Genomic DNA, 15,187 nt, shown 5'->3' with positions numbered 1-15,187 from the left:
ACTGTGATCTTGTGACGTGAAGACCGAAGGACTGAATCCCTGAAACGGCAGAGAAATGTTTGTTTCTGTTGTTCGACTGAATTACTCTCCTCACAGGGATTTACAACCCTCTCTGCAGGAGGATTTTAACCAGTTTTACCTCATTCCCGCTCTCATTAACAGCATTTTCAGCAACAAATAAAACAATAAATCAAATGTACACCGCCTGCCTGGAACCAAATGGCACAGTTAGCAACCAGCTGGTGAAGCAAGTGAAATATCTTGACCTGGCTACAGACCTCTGAAGTTAACAGCAGACCGCCCACAGTTCAGTTCAGTGATTCAAATCGATCTGGTGTTGTGCTCATTAGCAGCTGTTTCTACAGGATCTAAAGACCTTTGTAGGCGGGATTTAGGATGGTTAAGTTCCACTGAAACAGCTCGTGGAGTGCTATGTGCTTCAACATATTAACGCTTCTTGTAAAAACAGGCAGCTAGGGAGGGACCTGTGTTAATTGGTGTTTAAAGGGGCAGTTCGGGTCTTTTGATGTGGGGTTGCATGAGGTACTTATCTCTAGTTGGTGTATTATCTGCAGTAGATGACAGGTCAGCATTATCGCTGCAAACCGAACCAGCAGCAAGACATATTTTCCGTGGTGTGATGCAGTGTACAGATGTTGTGCGGTTGAGGGAATGTAGTGCCGAAGGACAAGGCTGTTTGACGCCAACGTAAAGCGCCAAAAATGTTCAAAACATAGCATACACTTAAACAAATACATCTTTTTTAGGTGGGACTTGCTGCTTGTTCATATTTTGTTTAATTACATCGACCAGTCATGATGAGCTGCGTTAGGTTTTATCCAGGCAAGCACAAAAAACATATTACAAACCAGCAGTTTGAATCCAACCACCCAGTTCGACCTGACCTCGTCCTCCTGCACGGTTCTGCCTGACGCCAGGGGCAGCGTGAGGAGCAGGGAGGAGAAGTCAGGGAGTGTCCGTGTGATTAAAGGGGTACGACCCATTAAACCCTCCAGGCCTGAGTAAAATACAGTGGCACACAGTCTTGACTGTAATTTCACCATAAAAGAGTCGGCAGCCACTCTCGGATGTAAATTTATTGAGGAGGTCGTAACATTTTTACAGCTGGTGCTCTGTGCTGGATATGATCACATTTACTCAGAGTTGTTAAGATTATGATCCTGGATGATGTGTTTTACGGCAAACAAGCCATAACCTCCGTACAATTACTTTAATTACTGGTAAAAAATTTGCAATTAATGACCAATTGCGGGCAATCGGGAAGCAGAAGGTTCCTGCATGGTAAAATGTGAGTTTCACTAATGAGCTTGTCGTCAAGGATTTTTTTGAGACTGAGGAGTTTAGAAGTATCTGTCTATCTTTTATTCTGATAACGGCGGAAAAATAATAAGACTTTCTTCCTGTGCAGAGGCAGATGGGATCTAGTTTACCTCATAATCCCCTCTGAGTCGCTATCAGAGCATCAGGACCGTGTGGCCTTTTTAAGTCTAGACTTCTTTATCACTTAGCTTATTCACAGAACAACAAATCAATTTGTGGGGGGAAAAACAAAAAGAGAGCAGAAAAAACTCCTCGTTTTCACTTCTTATCCGTGAACTCGACTGTTTTTCTCCCCTTTTTATATTGATAACAAGCATCAACGGCAAAACCTGCACAGGAATCGCACTGCGGAGGGAGCGTAATTAAGAAATAATTGACTTATATTTTGAAATAATTGAGCTGTTTGAAGTGCTGTGATAGCCTCACGCCGGAGAGCTATACCTTTTAGACAAGCAGGCGCCTTATGCAGATTGGTTGAAATGTGAAAAAAAGGCATTTTTCCCTGAGCGGGGAAAATAACATGAAATAAATGGCTTGAAATTGAAAATCTAACACGATTTGAGATGCTAAGAGAGAACATCTCTCTTCTGATGCTTGATAGACTGGAGGGAAGAGGCAATTCTCTTTGTGCATCGGTGAATATGTGTGTGCTTGTTTGCGCTTTAAGAGAATTCTGGGTATAAATTGCAGAATTATGACCAAGAACCGACATGAAGACGGTACGATTATAGCATCCGAGCTTAGCATGTCTACGCCTGCATACTTCAAACACATAATCTCCCTTCCTACACGGGCTGTGACTTCACAGATCTGTTGTGACACCTAATAATATGAGTGGCGTTTAGCTGTTATCGACAAGCATTCTTCAACCTCCACTCCAATCGAAAACCACACTTGGCTTTCGCCTGTGAGCGGAATATTTGAAATTCAAGGGATGTACGCATGAAAGGGAATAGAAATGATGCCTAATGTATATGAATGGGAGCCGTGGCGTTCAGGTATTTCACGCCGCATGCCCTGACAGAGACTAAAGTGAATAAGTCGTCAACTCGCATTGAAATTCATATTGTATCCCTGGCTGGAGCTGAGCCCATTTTCTCCACAGTGCTCTCGCCATGAGCCATACAATAGTCAGGGAGACATCTAATGAGGCAGGAGAAAAAAATATTAAGAGGAAAATCCTTAAACTCAGGAGTTGGCATATTCAATGGCCAGTCCCTAAATTCAATGAGAAAAATCTTTTGTTGGGAGCTTCAGGCTGGTGGGAGGGAGAGGAACAAAACTCAGGGAGAAGAAAAGATTGAGCGAGTGACTGAGATGGGCTGTGACAATGTCAGCTTTGGTCTGGTCCGCCTGCTCGGATGATGAGTGAATATGAGGGCAGCTCCAAAGAAGAAAGGCGGGAGGGGAGGGTCGGAGCACGGAACAAGAGCAGGAGGTGCTTCGCCGAGTGGTTGGAGGAGACGGTTCAAGGCCCCCGAAGGTTGCTGGTTCACATTTTGATCTGGAAAGTCTGTGCAGGACAGCTGATCGGCTGCTCTGCAAGAAGCTTCCCTCCAATCTGCAACCCAGTCGCCAGAATGAATGTTGGCAAAACGACAGATAAGTTCACATTTTTCTTTATGCGGCACACTGTGCTTGTGCTCTGATTAGTTTCAGGCACAAAAACTACTTGGTTAACGTTAAAACATCATGGTTAGGCTCAAAATACCTGTTTTTGTTGGCACAAACACAGCTGGAGATGTCCCAAGGTCTTGTTAAGAATACCTGTTTTTGTTGGCACAAACACAGCTGGAGATGTCCCAGTTTCCCATCAAAATATCAGTTTTTTGTCAACACAAACACAACTGAAAATTGTCTCAAGGTCTCATTAAAAACATCCCGCTTCGTCTCCACAAACACAGCTGGAGATGATCAGGGGTCTTGGTGAAAACACCCGGTTTTGTCGGCACTAACTTGGCTGCAGACGTCCTGACTTGTTGTCGAAAATATCTATTTTTTGTTGCCACAAACACAGCCGGAAACTGTCCCGAGGTCGCTTTCAAAATATCCAGTGGTTCCACACTTACACAAGCTGAAACTCAGACTCGAAATGCGGTCGCTGGGACTCCATCACAGTCCTCTCCACGTCCCAATATGAAAAAATGTGTAATGTGAACGTGATTTGACACGTTTTGTACAAATGTCAATATGGTACATGGCCTTTGACATGGACGTATGTGTACTTTTGGCATTTAACTAAACTGCACTCTGCACTCCAGCTCGTGTACAAAGCAGCTTCCCTCTCTGATCTTCTGGCACTGCGGCCTCGTGCAGTCTGACCCGTCGAGAACCTTCTCCGACTCTCCATCTGCTCTGTTTTTTTCCCGTCGTGCGGCTGCTGAGAACCACTTTGCAAAGTTGGTTAATGCTACAAGATTGTTTTTTTTTCTATGAGAACTTTATGTACTTCAGCTAATGGCCTTCAATTTATTCCTTGTGTAAGTGCTATTGAAGCCTGAGAGTGTTCAGGTTTTCATTTCAACTACACATTAAAGCGGCTGATTTCACAGACGAGCTCGTGCCTCATGCTAATCAGGGAGTAATCACCTGCGGCGTTTGGCTGGAATAGAAACTTATACATTCTTGGGCTTCAGTGGCACTTAGTTGAGAGGCTTAATATTTTAACTTTGACCCCAGAATGGCCCGTTTTCGAAGTGAAGACGACAAAATATGCTATTTTTTTCCGAGCCCTGCAAGTTCTTTATGGAATTGACCACCTTTTGACGTCCTCTCTTTCTAATCCACTCGTGTTTATTAGCACACTGTGATGTGTAACATGTCCTTTTAAAGATAATCCTGCCTACAAACCAGGCAGCGCCGCTGTGATGAAATGTGGTTTAACCTTGCAACCACGGGGGATAAAAGCAAAAAACACATGCACACAAACGTACACAAAATCTGCAACAAATACTGTAATTTTAATCCCCACTTGACATTAAACTCGTGCATTTTATCAAACAGCTGTTTACAGGCAAAGATCAACTTCCTATGTCTGTGCATCAGTAATGAGTTGTAATTATAAACTGATTTCACACACATGAAAACAATCTCGGCGCTGTTTGTTTGATGTCTACCAGCGCATTTTAAATCGTTTCAAAGCAGCAGCAGCAGCAGCATCCCTGATTTTGTTGCCTGGTGGATTTCTGCTCTGGTGTCACTGTTTGTCTCTTATTATCAGCAGCTCAGACTGCAGCTCCAGGTCCTGTCCGGCTACATACTGCCCCCTAGTGGAGGAAAGCCCTGGTCTGTGAGTCCTGACACTGCAGTTTGTTGTGAAAGTTTAATTCAGTGATGTGAGTGAAGCCAAGCGACTGGGTGTGCTGAGCTAAATGAGCCGACTTCATCAAAACCAAATGATGTTTTTCAAGATTTTTCAATCCACACGCCATTTTCCCCGGAGCTGATGAGCAATGAAGGTGTTTATACAAACTGTTTAGAGTTGTATTGACTGCATAGACAGCAGCAAAAATATTAAAGGATAAGTTCATCCAAAAATGAAAATTCAGTCATCACCTACTCACCCCCGTGCTGATGGTCGGCTGAAGTTTCCACAAAACATTTCTGGAGCTTCACAACAAAACAGCGTCGCAGCATTCTCCCTAAACAACTGAAGTAGATGGGGACTTGTTTTAAAATGTACAAAATATATGAAAAAAATAATATAAAATGGTTTCATACAGCTTATAAGGCGTCCCCATTTGCACTGGAAGTCTCAGGTTTCCTCATCACACTCACTGAAGAACGAGCTGTGATGTCCTAAAATCATCCCGCAGGTAAAAAACGTGTTGAACTCAGATGTTCAGGTGAGAACAGAGAAACTTTCCCCCCCTTCAGCAGATCGATGTAAAAAAAACAGCCTTCTATCATCAGACTCTGCTCATACATCATTCTGCACAGCGAAGGTCAAACATCCAGCTGCAGTAACAATGAGCAAAGCACATTTTCAGCGGTGGGCACTTTCAGTGTTCGATGAAATTTCAGGGCTGGTTGGAAAGAAAGACGGTAAAGTGCTGATTTTTTACACTCACAATAATCCTCTTTGGAAAGAACCAAATTATAATCAAATATTAAATAGTTTACATGCACCTGAACATTACATCCATATGTGAGCGTTGAGGTTTCTTCCCAAAACCATGCATGTTAATGTGCTGCTATAATAATAACTTTCCCCCCCTGCAGCGACAGTAGACTCACAGTCTACAGGTGGATGCTGGGCTGGAGGTGGTGTTTATGAAAAGCTGTACGAGCAGCAGCAGGTAGCAGCAGCTGACAGCTTAACTTCCAGGTGAGCGATGTAGCAGCAGGTGTGCAGCAAAGGAGGAGGAAGCAGAGCACTGACAGCTTAAAGTACACCACCCAAATGAAAAGGGTGCAGCGGATGTATATACTGTATCTGGCAGCGAGGAAAAGGAGCCATGCGAGCGCAGCAGCCTGAAGTAACTGGAAGGCTCTGATTTATTCATGAGCTCGGTCTCTAATGTCGGGTGATGAGGCTCGCAGTCAGCGTTTCAGTTCATCATAAAGATGGTGGATGGTGGATGGGGTTGAGGTCAGGACTCCTTGCAGGCGAGTTCCTCCACACTAAACTCCAAACCATTTTTTTCTGGTTTTGTGCACAGGGAGGTGAAACTGAAAAGGTTCTTCTACAGACATACCGGGCCTATTTTCACTTTTTTAATGCCTAAACAAACTAAACAAACTCTTTGTTTTCATGACTGACCTTAAAGGACAACACAATTTCACACTGTTTTACTTTGTTTATATGTGGCGGACCCTGCCACCTTTTCGACCTTTCCCTTTCAAAACAGTTTGCCGGCGAGAGTAAGTGTGCACAGCGGCACCTTTCTACTCATGACTCAGTACAAAGGCTTGCATATTTGATATGTAATAATCCACAGATTCCTGCAGGCGCTGGTAAACAATGACTCCTTCTCACTGTCCTGTTGTTTCTGCCTTTCGGGTGAACAGCAAACAAAGAAACTAAGTAATGTTCAGTATGTTGATGAAGTTCATATCCTGTAGTTTATTCACAGCTGAGGGTGAGAGAGGCTGAGATGGACTGAGTGAAGCGACTTTTACCTCCTCCTGGACCTCTGAAACGAGAAAAACGTCCACATACGTTTGTCTCTCTAGTCTACACTGCGTGGCTCCAGCAGGTGGAACAGTTTGACATGACTGTCACAACAGCGTGCCGCTCTTCTTCTTCTTCTTCTTCTTCCCCTTCTTCTTCTTCTTCTTCTTCTTCGTTGCCTCCTTCTTCTTCTTCTTCTTCTTCGTTGCCTTGTTGTTGTTGTTGTTGTTGTTGTTCTTCTTCTTCCTCCTCCATGTCGCAGATCATAAACCAACTTTAAAGCTGCATACCTCCACCTACTGTAGTGTGTAGATGCTGCACTTTTTAAGTCAATGAAAGCAATCTGGCTTCACAATATTGCCTCAAAGTGTACCGATACCAACATGTAGCCCATAATATAAATGCAAATACTATACACCTGTATGTCTGTGTATGTTTGATGTCAACTGTACTTTAACTTTTATGCCTGTATCCTTGTTTTTATATCTAAAGTGGCAACAGACACCCCACCCCCACCCCCACACACACACACAACTTCCCCCACTTTGTAGTATTTATGAACACTGTCTTTATTATTCTTTGTTGCAGCTGTTCAAACAGGCATGTAAATAATGCTTACAGAGAGAATGATCCCATGAAGAACAACAGCCCCCGACACAAAACACACAAAAGGAAAAAGCCGGAGAGTCGACATACTTTTGGCAGCACGGTGTTTAACAATAAATCCAGGTTATCTTTTAGAAACACTTCATAAAATCAACTTGAAATAATGTCCTTCACTGCTGATGACGCCTATATACACAGTGATGATTCAAGCTGGCAGGAACAACGTCGCCCTCTGCTGGTCTCACATCAGAACCTTCTGTTTATCATACTCAGTTGTGTTATTCAGCTGCAGGTGTTTTCAGCTGACTTTGTCTTTTTTTTTTTTTTATTCCCTGCGAGACGAACACAACCTTTAAATCCTTCTCTCGTGTGTTCTCTCACTTTTAATATTCTGTCCCCGGTGTCTCGTTTTTTTTTTTCGGGGAAAAGCTGCACTGTGTGTCCTTGATTGCAGAGAACACAAGTTTTCAAAGAACACGCCTCTGGTTATTCTAAAATTAATTTTATTTTTTAATACAGGAAAAAAAAAAAAAAAAAGATCAAAGCAGTTGATGTTGGCATCCAGACAGATTTCTTTCACCCAAAAATCACCGCTCTGGTTTTTGGGATTTTGTTGCCAGCACAAAAAAAAAAGGGGTTTAAAAAAAGAGGCTTTTATGGAGGCCAGGAGGAGGAGCGGCAGGGGAGTCTGGCTTCAGGGGGGGGCTCAGTCGGTGGTCCAACAGATGTTCACAAGATACAGGAGTACATGTGTTATATATTGTGTTTTGAGTTGTTGTTTTTTGTCATCCTTTCCTGTTTTGTGTCTGAACCCTGCATGCCAACATTCCTGCGCATCCGTATTCTGGTTTCATAATGTTTCGTGTCTTCTATCTTTGTTCCTCAACGTCTCGAGAATCGTGACATTTTTGGTTCAAAATGACATTAAACGGCTCCGACTTTGATCTTTCTTTGCTCCATTTGTTACGATAAGATGAATCATGCTTTGTGCGGCACACAAACCATAAAAAAAAAACCACAAAAAAAACCCAACATCCCGCCCTCCTGGTGTCCTCCTACTCTTCAGGAACAAAAGGTGCATTAGGAGCCGCATCGAGGCGATAAAGCACCTCTGAGATTCGTTTAAACTCGCAGGATTCTTAAAAAAACAAGGTCGAGTGATTCCTCGAGGTCACGTGATGACATTTCGAGCACGGTGAATCAGATAAATAGCCGCCTTTGATGTCGTGGAGTGGCTTTATTTCGCCGGCCTCTTCAGCTGCACTCTTAAATCTGCCACATTTTTCTTTCCACTCTTCAATTTGACAAACAGGATTTGAACTGAAGCCTCCCACACAGTAAACAGTCACCAGCGAGGGCTGCGAGTGGCTGAGGGAGATATTTACCACTCGATGTGTTTACCACCTCATGCAATCTGAAACGGCAGCTGCTGCCACCAGTCCGTTCACCAGCCTGTTTGTTTGAAGGATGGCAGTTACAGCAAGCTGGAAGCCGGGAGAAAGTTGATTGTACTTGCTGCTCTGGTTCACTTGGCCATGTAAGCCGCCACCTCCTTCTCCAGACTCTGGGCGAAGCGGTGGTTGAGGAAGAGGAGCTGGCCGTGAGGAAGCAGGCGGCTGAGCAGAGCATCGATGCGGTTGCTCCTCAGCAAGACCTGGAGGGAACAGTGTTGTTAGTGACGACCCTGTGCCGACTCTTTAACGACCACAGTTACTTACAGATGGTAATAAAATCTGCATGGCTGCGATCTTGTTTCACTGCTGTTTCCATAACCTGTAATGACTTGTTCCTGCTCTGCGGAGGTAAACTGTTGCTCCGACTTGATTTCAGTCTAATGAGGCCTATAAACATGTGTACACACTCTGCTACAAGAGGTTTTTATTTGAATACGGCGTCATTAAAGCCGGACCAGAAACAAACTCTTTGTTTTGTAATAATACGACAAGTTTATCAGGCTCAGCCAACAAGTGGCGACAGTCCTGTAAAAGTTAGTCAAACTGGAGTGAGTTGTGCAGTTGTTGGGGTCTATTTTCTGCAGCGGATGAATCCAAACTTAGTGCTAAAGTATTTAAAGTATTTCTGTCAGCAGGACTGCGTATGTTGGACTGAGTCATCCAGTGCTACAGTGAGGGAATTCAGGCCTGATGTCAGAATTCAAGAGGTACAGAAAAGGCCAATTTCACAGGTTTATTCTTCATTTCGACGAAAATCAATACACTTATATCTTTTGGACATTTCAGGAATTTGATCTTAAACCCCTCTACCTCCAAAATTGTTTTACATAACTGTGTTTTATTATTATCTGAATTATTTTAATGTATCTATGAAATTATTTTCCCTAATCGAGGAGTGTTTCCATGGCTTTTTATTATTTTTATAATAGTAATGCCTTTCTCTGTTTGTATATATCTTTGATGTTGTTCAGTTTTTCCTAAATTTACTCGATTGGCTCGAGTTTCTTTTGCATAAAGTTGCCTTGTGCTCCTTTAACACCTTGGAGCCTGAATCTAAAAGAGCTCCTGACTGTACAACACGTCCTGGAGGTCCCTTCATGAAGATAAAACATGTCTGTTGGTGCCCACCTCGCTGCCCTGCCCGAGCATGTGCAGGTGGTCCAGGCAGTGTTTGGTCAGGTTGCGGAGGGTCCCCTCAGCCAGCAGGAGGTTCTCGTGGGGCTCGCATACGAGGGTGAAGCCCAGACTCTGGACCCCGAGCCACAGGGCGCTCATCTCCTCAGAGAAGGGGTCCCCGGCTCTCAGACGCACCACTCCGCTGTCGGCCTCCTGCAGGGCCAGCGCCTCCTCACCGGGCACCATCTCCACCAGCGGCTGACCTGAGGCCTCCCGGAACAGACAGACGGCGCTGCGGACCTGCCTGAGTCACAGAGGGTCAGATACAGTGGTTAATATCCAGTCATCACCTGGAGACGAGTGTGTCATCAGGACGTCAGCAGGATGCAGAGAGAGCAGGGTGGATGCATAGTGTGGGAGCAACCCTGAGGCTGCCAGTCATCTCCATCATGTCTTTATTTACATCACAGCTGGTCCATCAGTGACATGCTGATGTTAGTGAATACAACACAGAGCAGCAGCTGTAACTGACAACAGCGGATCTCCAGTTAGTCTGTGGGTCCAGTCTGGCTGGATACACATGAAAAAGACTTTAAATTATTATATTTATAAAACAAATGTATAAAATCCGACCCACCTCGCAACCACGGCTGTCTTCTCCTTCTGCAGGAGTCGCCTCTCCTCCGGGCTCAGCTCGGACAACATGCCCTCATCAGGTCCAAACACCCGGGAGTAAAGAACCCGACTGTCCCCGGCACCGACAGCACCGACCGGGCAGACGGTGTGGATCAGGAAACATCGGACCATGGTGTCTGAAGTGGACGAGAAGCAACGGAAAGCCGCTTGTTCCTCACGAACAGTGTTCACTGGACATCATAGTGTTTCTACTGGTTTCTCACTTCCGCGTTTGTCAGCTGACTGCGCGCGGCTACGTTGCTTTGACCTGTTTGAACCACCAGATGGAGCACTAACATAATATATTATAACATAATGTAATGTAACATAACATAATATAATATAATATAATATAATATATACAATTATATTATATTTACATTGTATTACATTGCATTATGCTATGTTAAATTGTGTTTTGTTTTATTATATTATGTTATATTAAATCACATTATGTTATGTTATATAATATTTTGTTATTTTATGTTATGTTAAATTATATTGTTATGTTATAATGTGATTTCAGCCAAATAAGAAAATTGTTTCACTATTATATATCTCTGTTTCTTCGTAAACATTGATATCTACCAGTACGATGGTAAAATTAGGAAGGTGAGGCTGCAACTCTCTGCTTTATTACTAAATCAAATTGTTTAGTCCATAAAATGACACAAAAGAGTGAAAAAGCAGTCAAAAATCAAAACATTTTCAATTTACTGTAAAAGAATACTTTGAATAGCATTTAAGGAGCTGAAATCAGTCATTTTTATTAAAAAATCAATTGAACGTGAACTCGTATAAAACCTGTAATAGAGATAAAGGATATGAGATGTGTACTGAGAGGCTGAAGGAGGCAGCAGAGAGGCTCGGTGACATCAGAGATCACAGTGTGCTGGAGTCTCAGCAGACAAGCAGAGGCAGCTGTTAATCCAACAGCTGCTGCTGGTCACGCTTCTTTACTCTGAGAGGCCCAGTGTGTGTGTGTGTGTGTGTGTGTGTGTGTGTGTGGAGAGAAAAGAAAGAAAACATTCACTCAGCTTTGTTAACATTCACTCCACTGTCCTGTTAACCTCCTCACCCTCTGCCCTGCGCAGACCTGCTGAGACTGAAACACACTGAAGCAAGAGCTGAGACTTTCTTTTTATTGTGGATGAAGACATTTCTGACATTCTGCTGCGCTTCTGTCTTTGACAGGACCGACACTGACAACTGGACCAGAGCGGCAACGCTTCAGTCATGACGTACATGAAGTATGTGACCGACAAATCCACTGAAGAGAACAAAAGCGATAAGGAAACTACAACATTCCTCAAATTAATACATGAAACAAAAACCCATATTTCCATTACGTCTTCTTCTGCAGTCGTTTAAAGGCACCTGGTGTGAAAAATTAGCATCACCAACTGTTTATGTTGACAAACCAGCTCCTAACTATCTCTTAAGAGTCATGGATTTATTCATTTGCATTCTCAAAATTTAGCAAATTAGCAGTCTGGCATATTTCAGCAACTATTGGATGAATTGCCATTAAATTTTGAGACGTTCATGGTCCCCAGATGAAGAATCCACATCGCAGTTGTCACTCATGCAGTGAATTACGTCAACATCTACTGGATGGAATGATGCACAATTTTGTAGAGACATTCATGGTCCTCAGAGGATGAATCTTAACAACTGTCATGATCCACTGTCTTTTAATCTGGAGGTCAGACCAGAACCTTCAGAACAAATCATAGATTTACAAGTTCAAGACAGGTTGAACTTGTAGTTATTGCCGTTTAAGTTTTCAGTGATCCAGTGAAAAACTGCACCTCTGCTTCTACAAGATGGATTTGCAGGAAATTTGGCGCTAAAAAGAAAATCATGGTTCCCTTAACTTTTCCTCTAGTCCTGGTCCAGACATTCATCATCGTCATGTTAACTTTGGTGTTTCCCTGACTTTCTATCGGGCAGCATCATCAGGTCAGAACCTTAAGAACTCCTCCTGGATTCTGAGTTAATGGATTTGCCAAAGGATTATTAATGTTTCTCAAACTTAGAGAAGGCTTAAACTGAATTTAATTTGAGATTAACGTTGTCTGTCTTGTTTGGACTGTTTCACTGACGACACACAGGCACCATCAGCCAGACAAGTGCTGCCTTCGGGTTTGTGGGTTGTTACTTTTAGATCAAGGCAGGCTGTTTCCCACAGTTTTACAGACTTTGTGTTATGCTAAGCTAACCAGAAGCTGACTGTAAGTTTATATTCTTGTATCTTTTCGTCAAACTTACAGCAACATTAAGCGTAATCCCCGAAAATTTCCGAGTTCCTTGAGGCCAGGATGGACTACTTTACACTGAGCTCAGTTCTTCCATGATTAATGTTTAGCCCAGTTATATGAAGCTTTTCATCTGTAAAGGTGCGGAGGAGAGGTATTTCTGCAACACCCACACTGTGTGTAATTATTAGCACAGTTAGATTTGCAGGCACTCCTCCGGAGGGATCACTGCAGGTAATAATCAACCAAAATGCGTTCAAAGTGTTTCAAAGTGAAAGTGAAGCCTCATTTAATGGTCAAAGTGAATTTTAGATTCCTCACATGGAGCTTCACCGCAGCAGCTTCATTTAGAGGATCGATATAGAGCTTAAATGTTCACATCAAATGCAGCGAGCGTGACGGATGTGCAGCCGCTCGTGTTGTGAAAACCACAAGAAAAGTCTGAGCCAGTTTCAGTGCTTTTGAAGCGTGAGTCACACGGTTCCCTCTGATCACACAAACCAGCTGAATAACAACAACAGGATGTATCAGCACGTTAGCACGGACCAATGACTGCGAGGCCCCGCGTGTTTGAAATAGAGGAAGCTGGACGCCTGAAATATCTTTTTTGTCCAGCGAGCGAGAACGTTCTGAACTTATTGTGAAACCATCTCATCCTGCAGAGGATCTCCAGAAATCAGAGTCATGCATGAGAGAATAAAAATCTTTGCATGTGTGTTTTTAATCCTCGATAACATTCACAAACCACAGCCCCCGCCCCGCCTGTGAAACCACAGTGTTATGCTATATGTTCCACCGCCCTTTGCAGGTTGTTAGGAGCCTCGTTTTACAGGCTGGTTTGTCAGTTTGCTGTCAGTGTCAACGGGTCAGAGCAAACAGGGGGTTTAAAAGGTGACACCCAGGCTTGAGCTTTGTGTGTGGGCACCTTTGATCGGCACTGTGGCCGCCTGCAGGTGATCAGGGTGGGGTATGAAGACCGAAACAGGCTGAGGGAAAGAGAGGAGAGGTGGTGATTGGAAGGGTGGGGTGGTTTTCAGTGCAGCTCTGCAGGGTGCTGTGAAGTGCCTGAGATGTCGGCTCCGTGTCGTTGCTGAAATACCTCTGACAGACAAGAAGACGGATGGATTTGTATTTGATCCTGTGCTTCCAAGCTTACAGGGAGGACAGGGAACCGCACTGCCAACAATCACCTACACCAGTGATACCAACTTTTCTACCGTTCCCATGTTTGTCTGTGTCGACCTAAAACAGGGAAGGTTGCAAAAGCTACAAGTCAAAACCTGAATTTTTAAGAATTGCTCAACATTTGGGGTAATGCCCTCATACGAGAGTTAGATGAAATGATTGACACCATTCCCATATCTGTACAATTATTATGAAGCTATGACGTCAGCTTAGTTTATCCAGCTTAGACTGAAAAAGGGGGAAACAAAGACTGACTCAAGATGTAACAAAATCTGCCTTCCAGCACCTCTAATTTAACATATCTTGTTTAATCTGTACACAAACACAGGTGCCGAAGTATTTCCAGTCTTTTATAGCTTTAAATGTAGCGTACGAACATAATAGTGCAATCAGTCTTTTTGCCTAAATCTCAGGGTGAAGCAAGTTTAACTTGAATCGCAATTATAAGACTTAATTAAGTCAAATTTAGAAGGTTTTATTTATTAGACTGTCAAACAAAACAGTGTGCCTGTCCCTGCTTCTCCCTGCGGCACGTTAACTTTTATTTTAAATGTAATAATTAAAGTCTTTTGAAAGCTACAGTATCCAACTGAACAACAAACAAAAGAAGCAACTCAGAAAGCAGACATTGTTAAACGTCTGGACAAAAGTTCCAGGGTTTTTTTTGCAAAAATCCTTTATCTTTTTCTTTTTCCTCCGGCTCCTAATTGGATGGGTCCAGTTACAAACTCTGGCTCGGGGAGACCTGCCAAGTACTCATCTACATTTTAAAAAACCCCACTGTTGAAGTGGAAAATGAGGCTTCTCTTGAATGGCTCTTGCAAGTGTTGCATTATGTATGCCTCATGTAGAAGGTGCGAGACCTCTTAAACCTCAGCGACCGGCCAATTAATCGCCTCAATGAGACAAAGACGGCAGCTTGATATGAATGGAACAGAACCAGTGACAAGTACATGTAAAGACCACTGAAATTAAAAAAGTTTTCTTCCCCCCACCTACATTTAATCTTCACTCTGCTTCCTACAGTCATTCTGAGGGGTTTTGGAAAGATTAAAAACATCTTCAGTTGACTAAAACAAGACAACCAACAGACATCTCTGTCAGCTGGAAACTGTTGGCTGTAAATTTGTCTTTAGAGCTCAGTCGGAGGAATGCAAACAAAAGCCTTCCCTCTCTTTCCCACAGCCACATGGCCGCGGGGAAACTGCCTCATTTCAAACTTTGGTTAACTGCCAGAAGGGAGGGAGTCGCGCTCTTATAAGATCATTCACGTGTTTACAGCACATGGTGGCTCTGATTTTTTTTCCCTCCCCTCCTCTTGCAGCAGTGCTGTTGAAGTCCTGTCAGGACGTGTCCGGCCGCCTGCCACAAAGCCACTCCCTCCTTCACGCGCAGGAATGTGCATGTGTGTTGCGGGCACGTGCTGCAGGGAGGCCAGA

At 43.5% G+C, this 15,187-nt stretch overlaps 1 protein-coding gene across 1 annotated transcript; it reads right to left on the bottom strand.

Annotated features, from left to right (window-relative positions):
* Positions 1-7,147: 7,147 nt before the first annotated feature.
* On the bottom strand, positions 7,148-10,551 carry ap5s1 (adaptor related protein complex 5 subunit sigma 1). The gene is made up of 3 exons (XM_084382102.1): positions 10,268-10,551; positions 9,643-9,934; positions 7,148-8,714 (listed from the first exon to the last, which is right to left on the bottom strand). The coding sequence occupies exons 1-3, from the start codon at positions 10,435-10,437 to the stop codon at positions 8,586-8,588; spliced, it is 591 nt and encodes a 196-aa protein (XP_084238228.1). The 5' UTR covers positions 10,438-10,551; the 3' UTR covers positions 7,148-8,585.
* Between the last annotated feature and the right edge of the window lie 4,636 nt (positions 10,552-15,187).

The sequence above is a fragment of the Pagrus pagrus genome (assembly GCF_965226575.1).
Source record: "Pagrus pagrus genome assembly, chromosome: 18".
Taxonomy (NCBI): domain Eukaryota; kingdom Metazoa; phylum Chordata; class Actinopteri; order Spariformes; family Sparidae; genus Pagrus; species Pagrus pagrus.
The sequence above is the reverse complement of the archived record's forward strand: the minus strand, read 5'-3'. Positions and strand labels throughout refer to the sequence as shown.

What these genes read in the sequence shown, in the direction of transcription:
- ap5s1 (XM_084382102.1), bottom strand. Translation starts at nt 10,437, where the DNA reads ATGGTCCGATGTTTCCTGATCCACACCGTCTGCCCGGTCGGTGCTGTC. An exon ending in AAGACAGCCGTGGTTGCGAG is followed by an intron (nt 9,935 to 10,267) that starts GTGGGTCGGATT and finishes TCTGTGACTCAG; the next exon opens with GCAGGTCCGCAGCGCCGTCT. An exon ending in TGCTCGGGCAGGGCAGCGAG is followed by an intron (nt 8,715 to 9,642) that starts GTGGGCACCAAC and finishes TGTTCCCTCCAG; the next exon opens with GTCTTGCTGAGGAGCAACCG.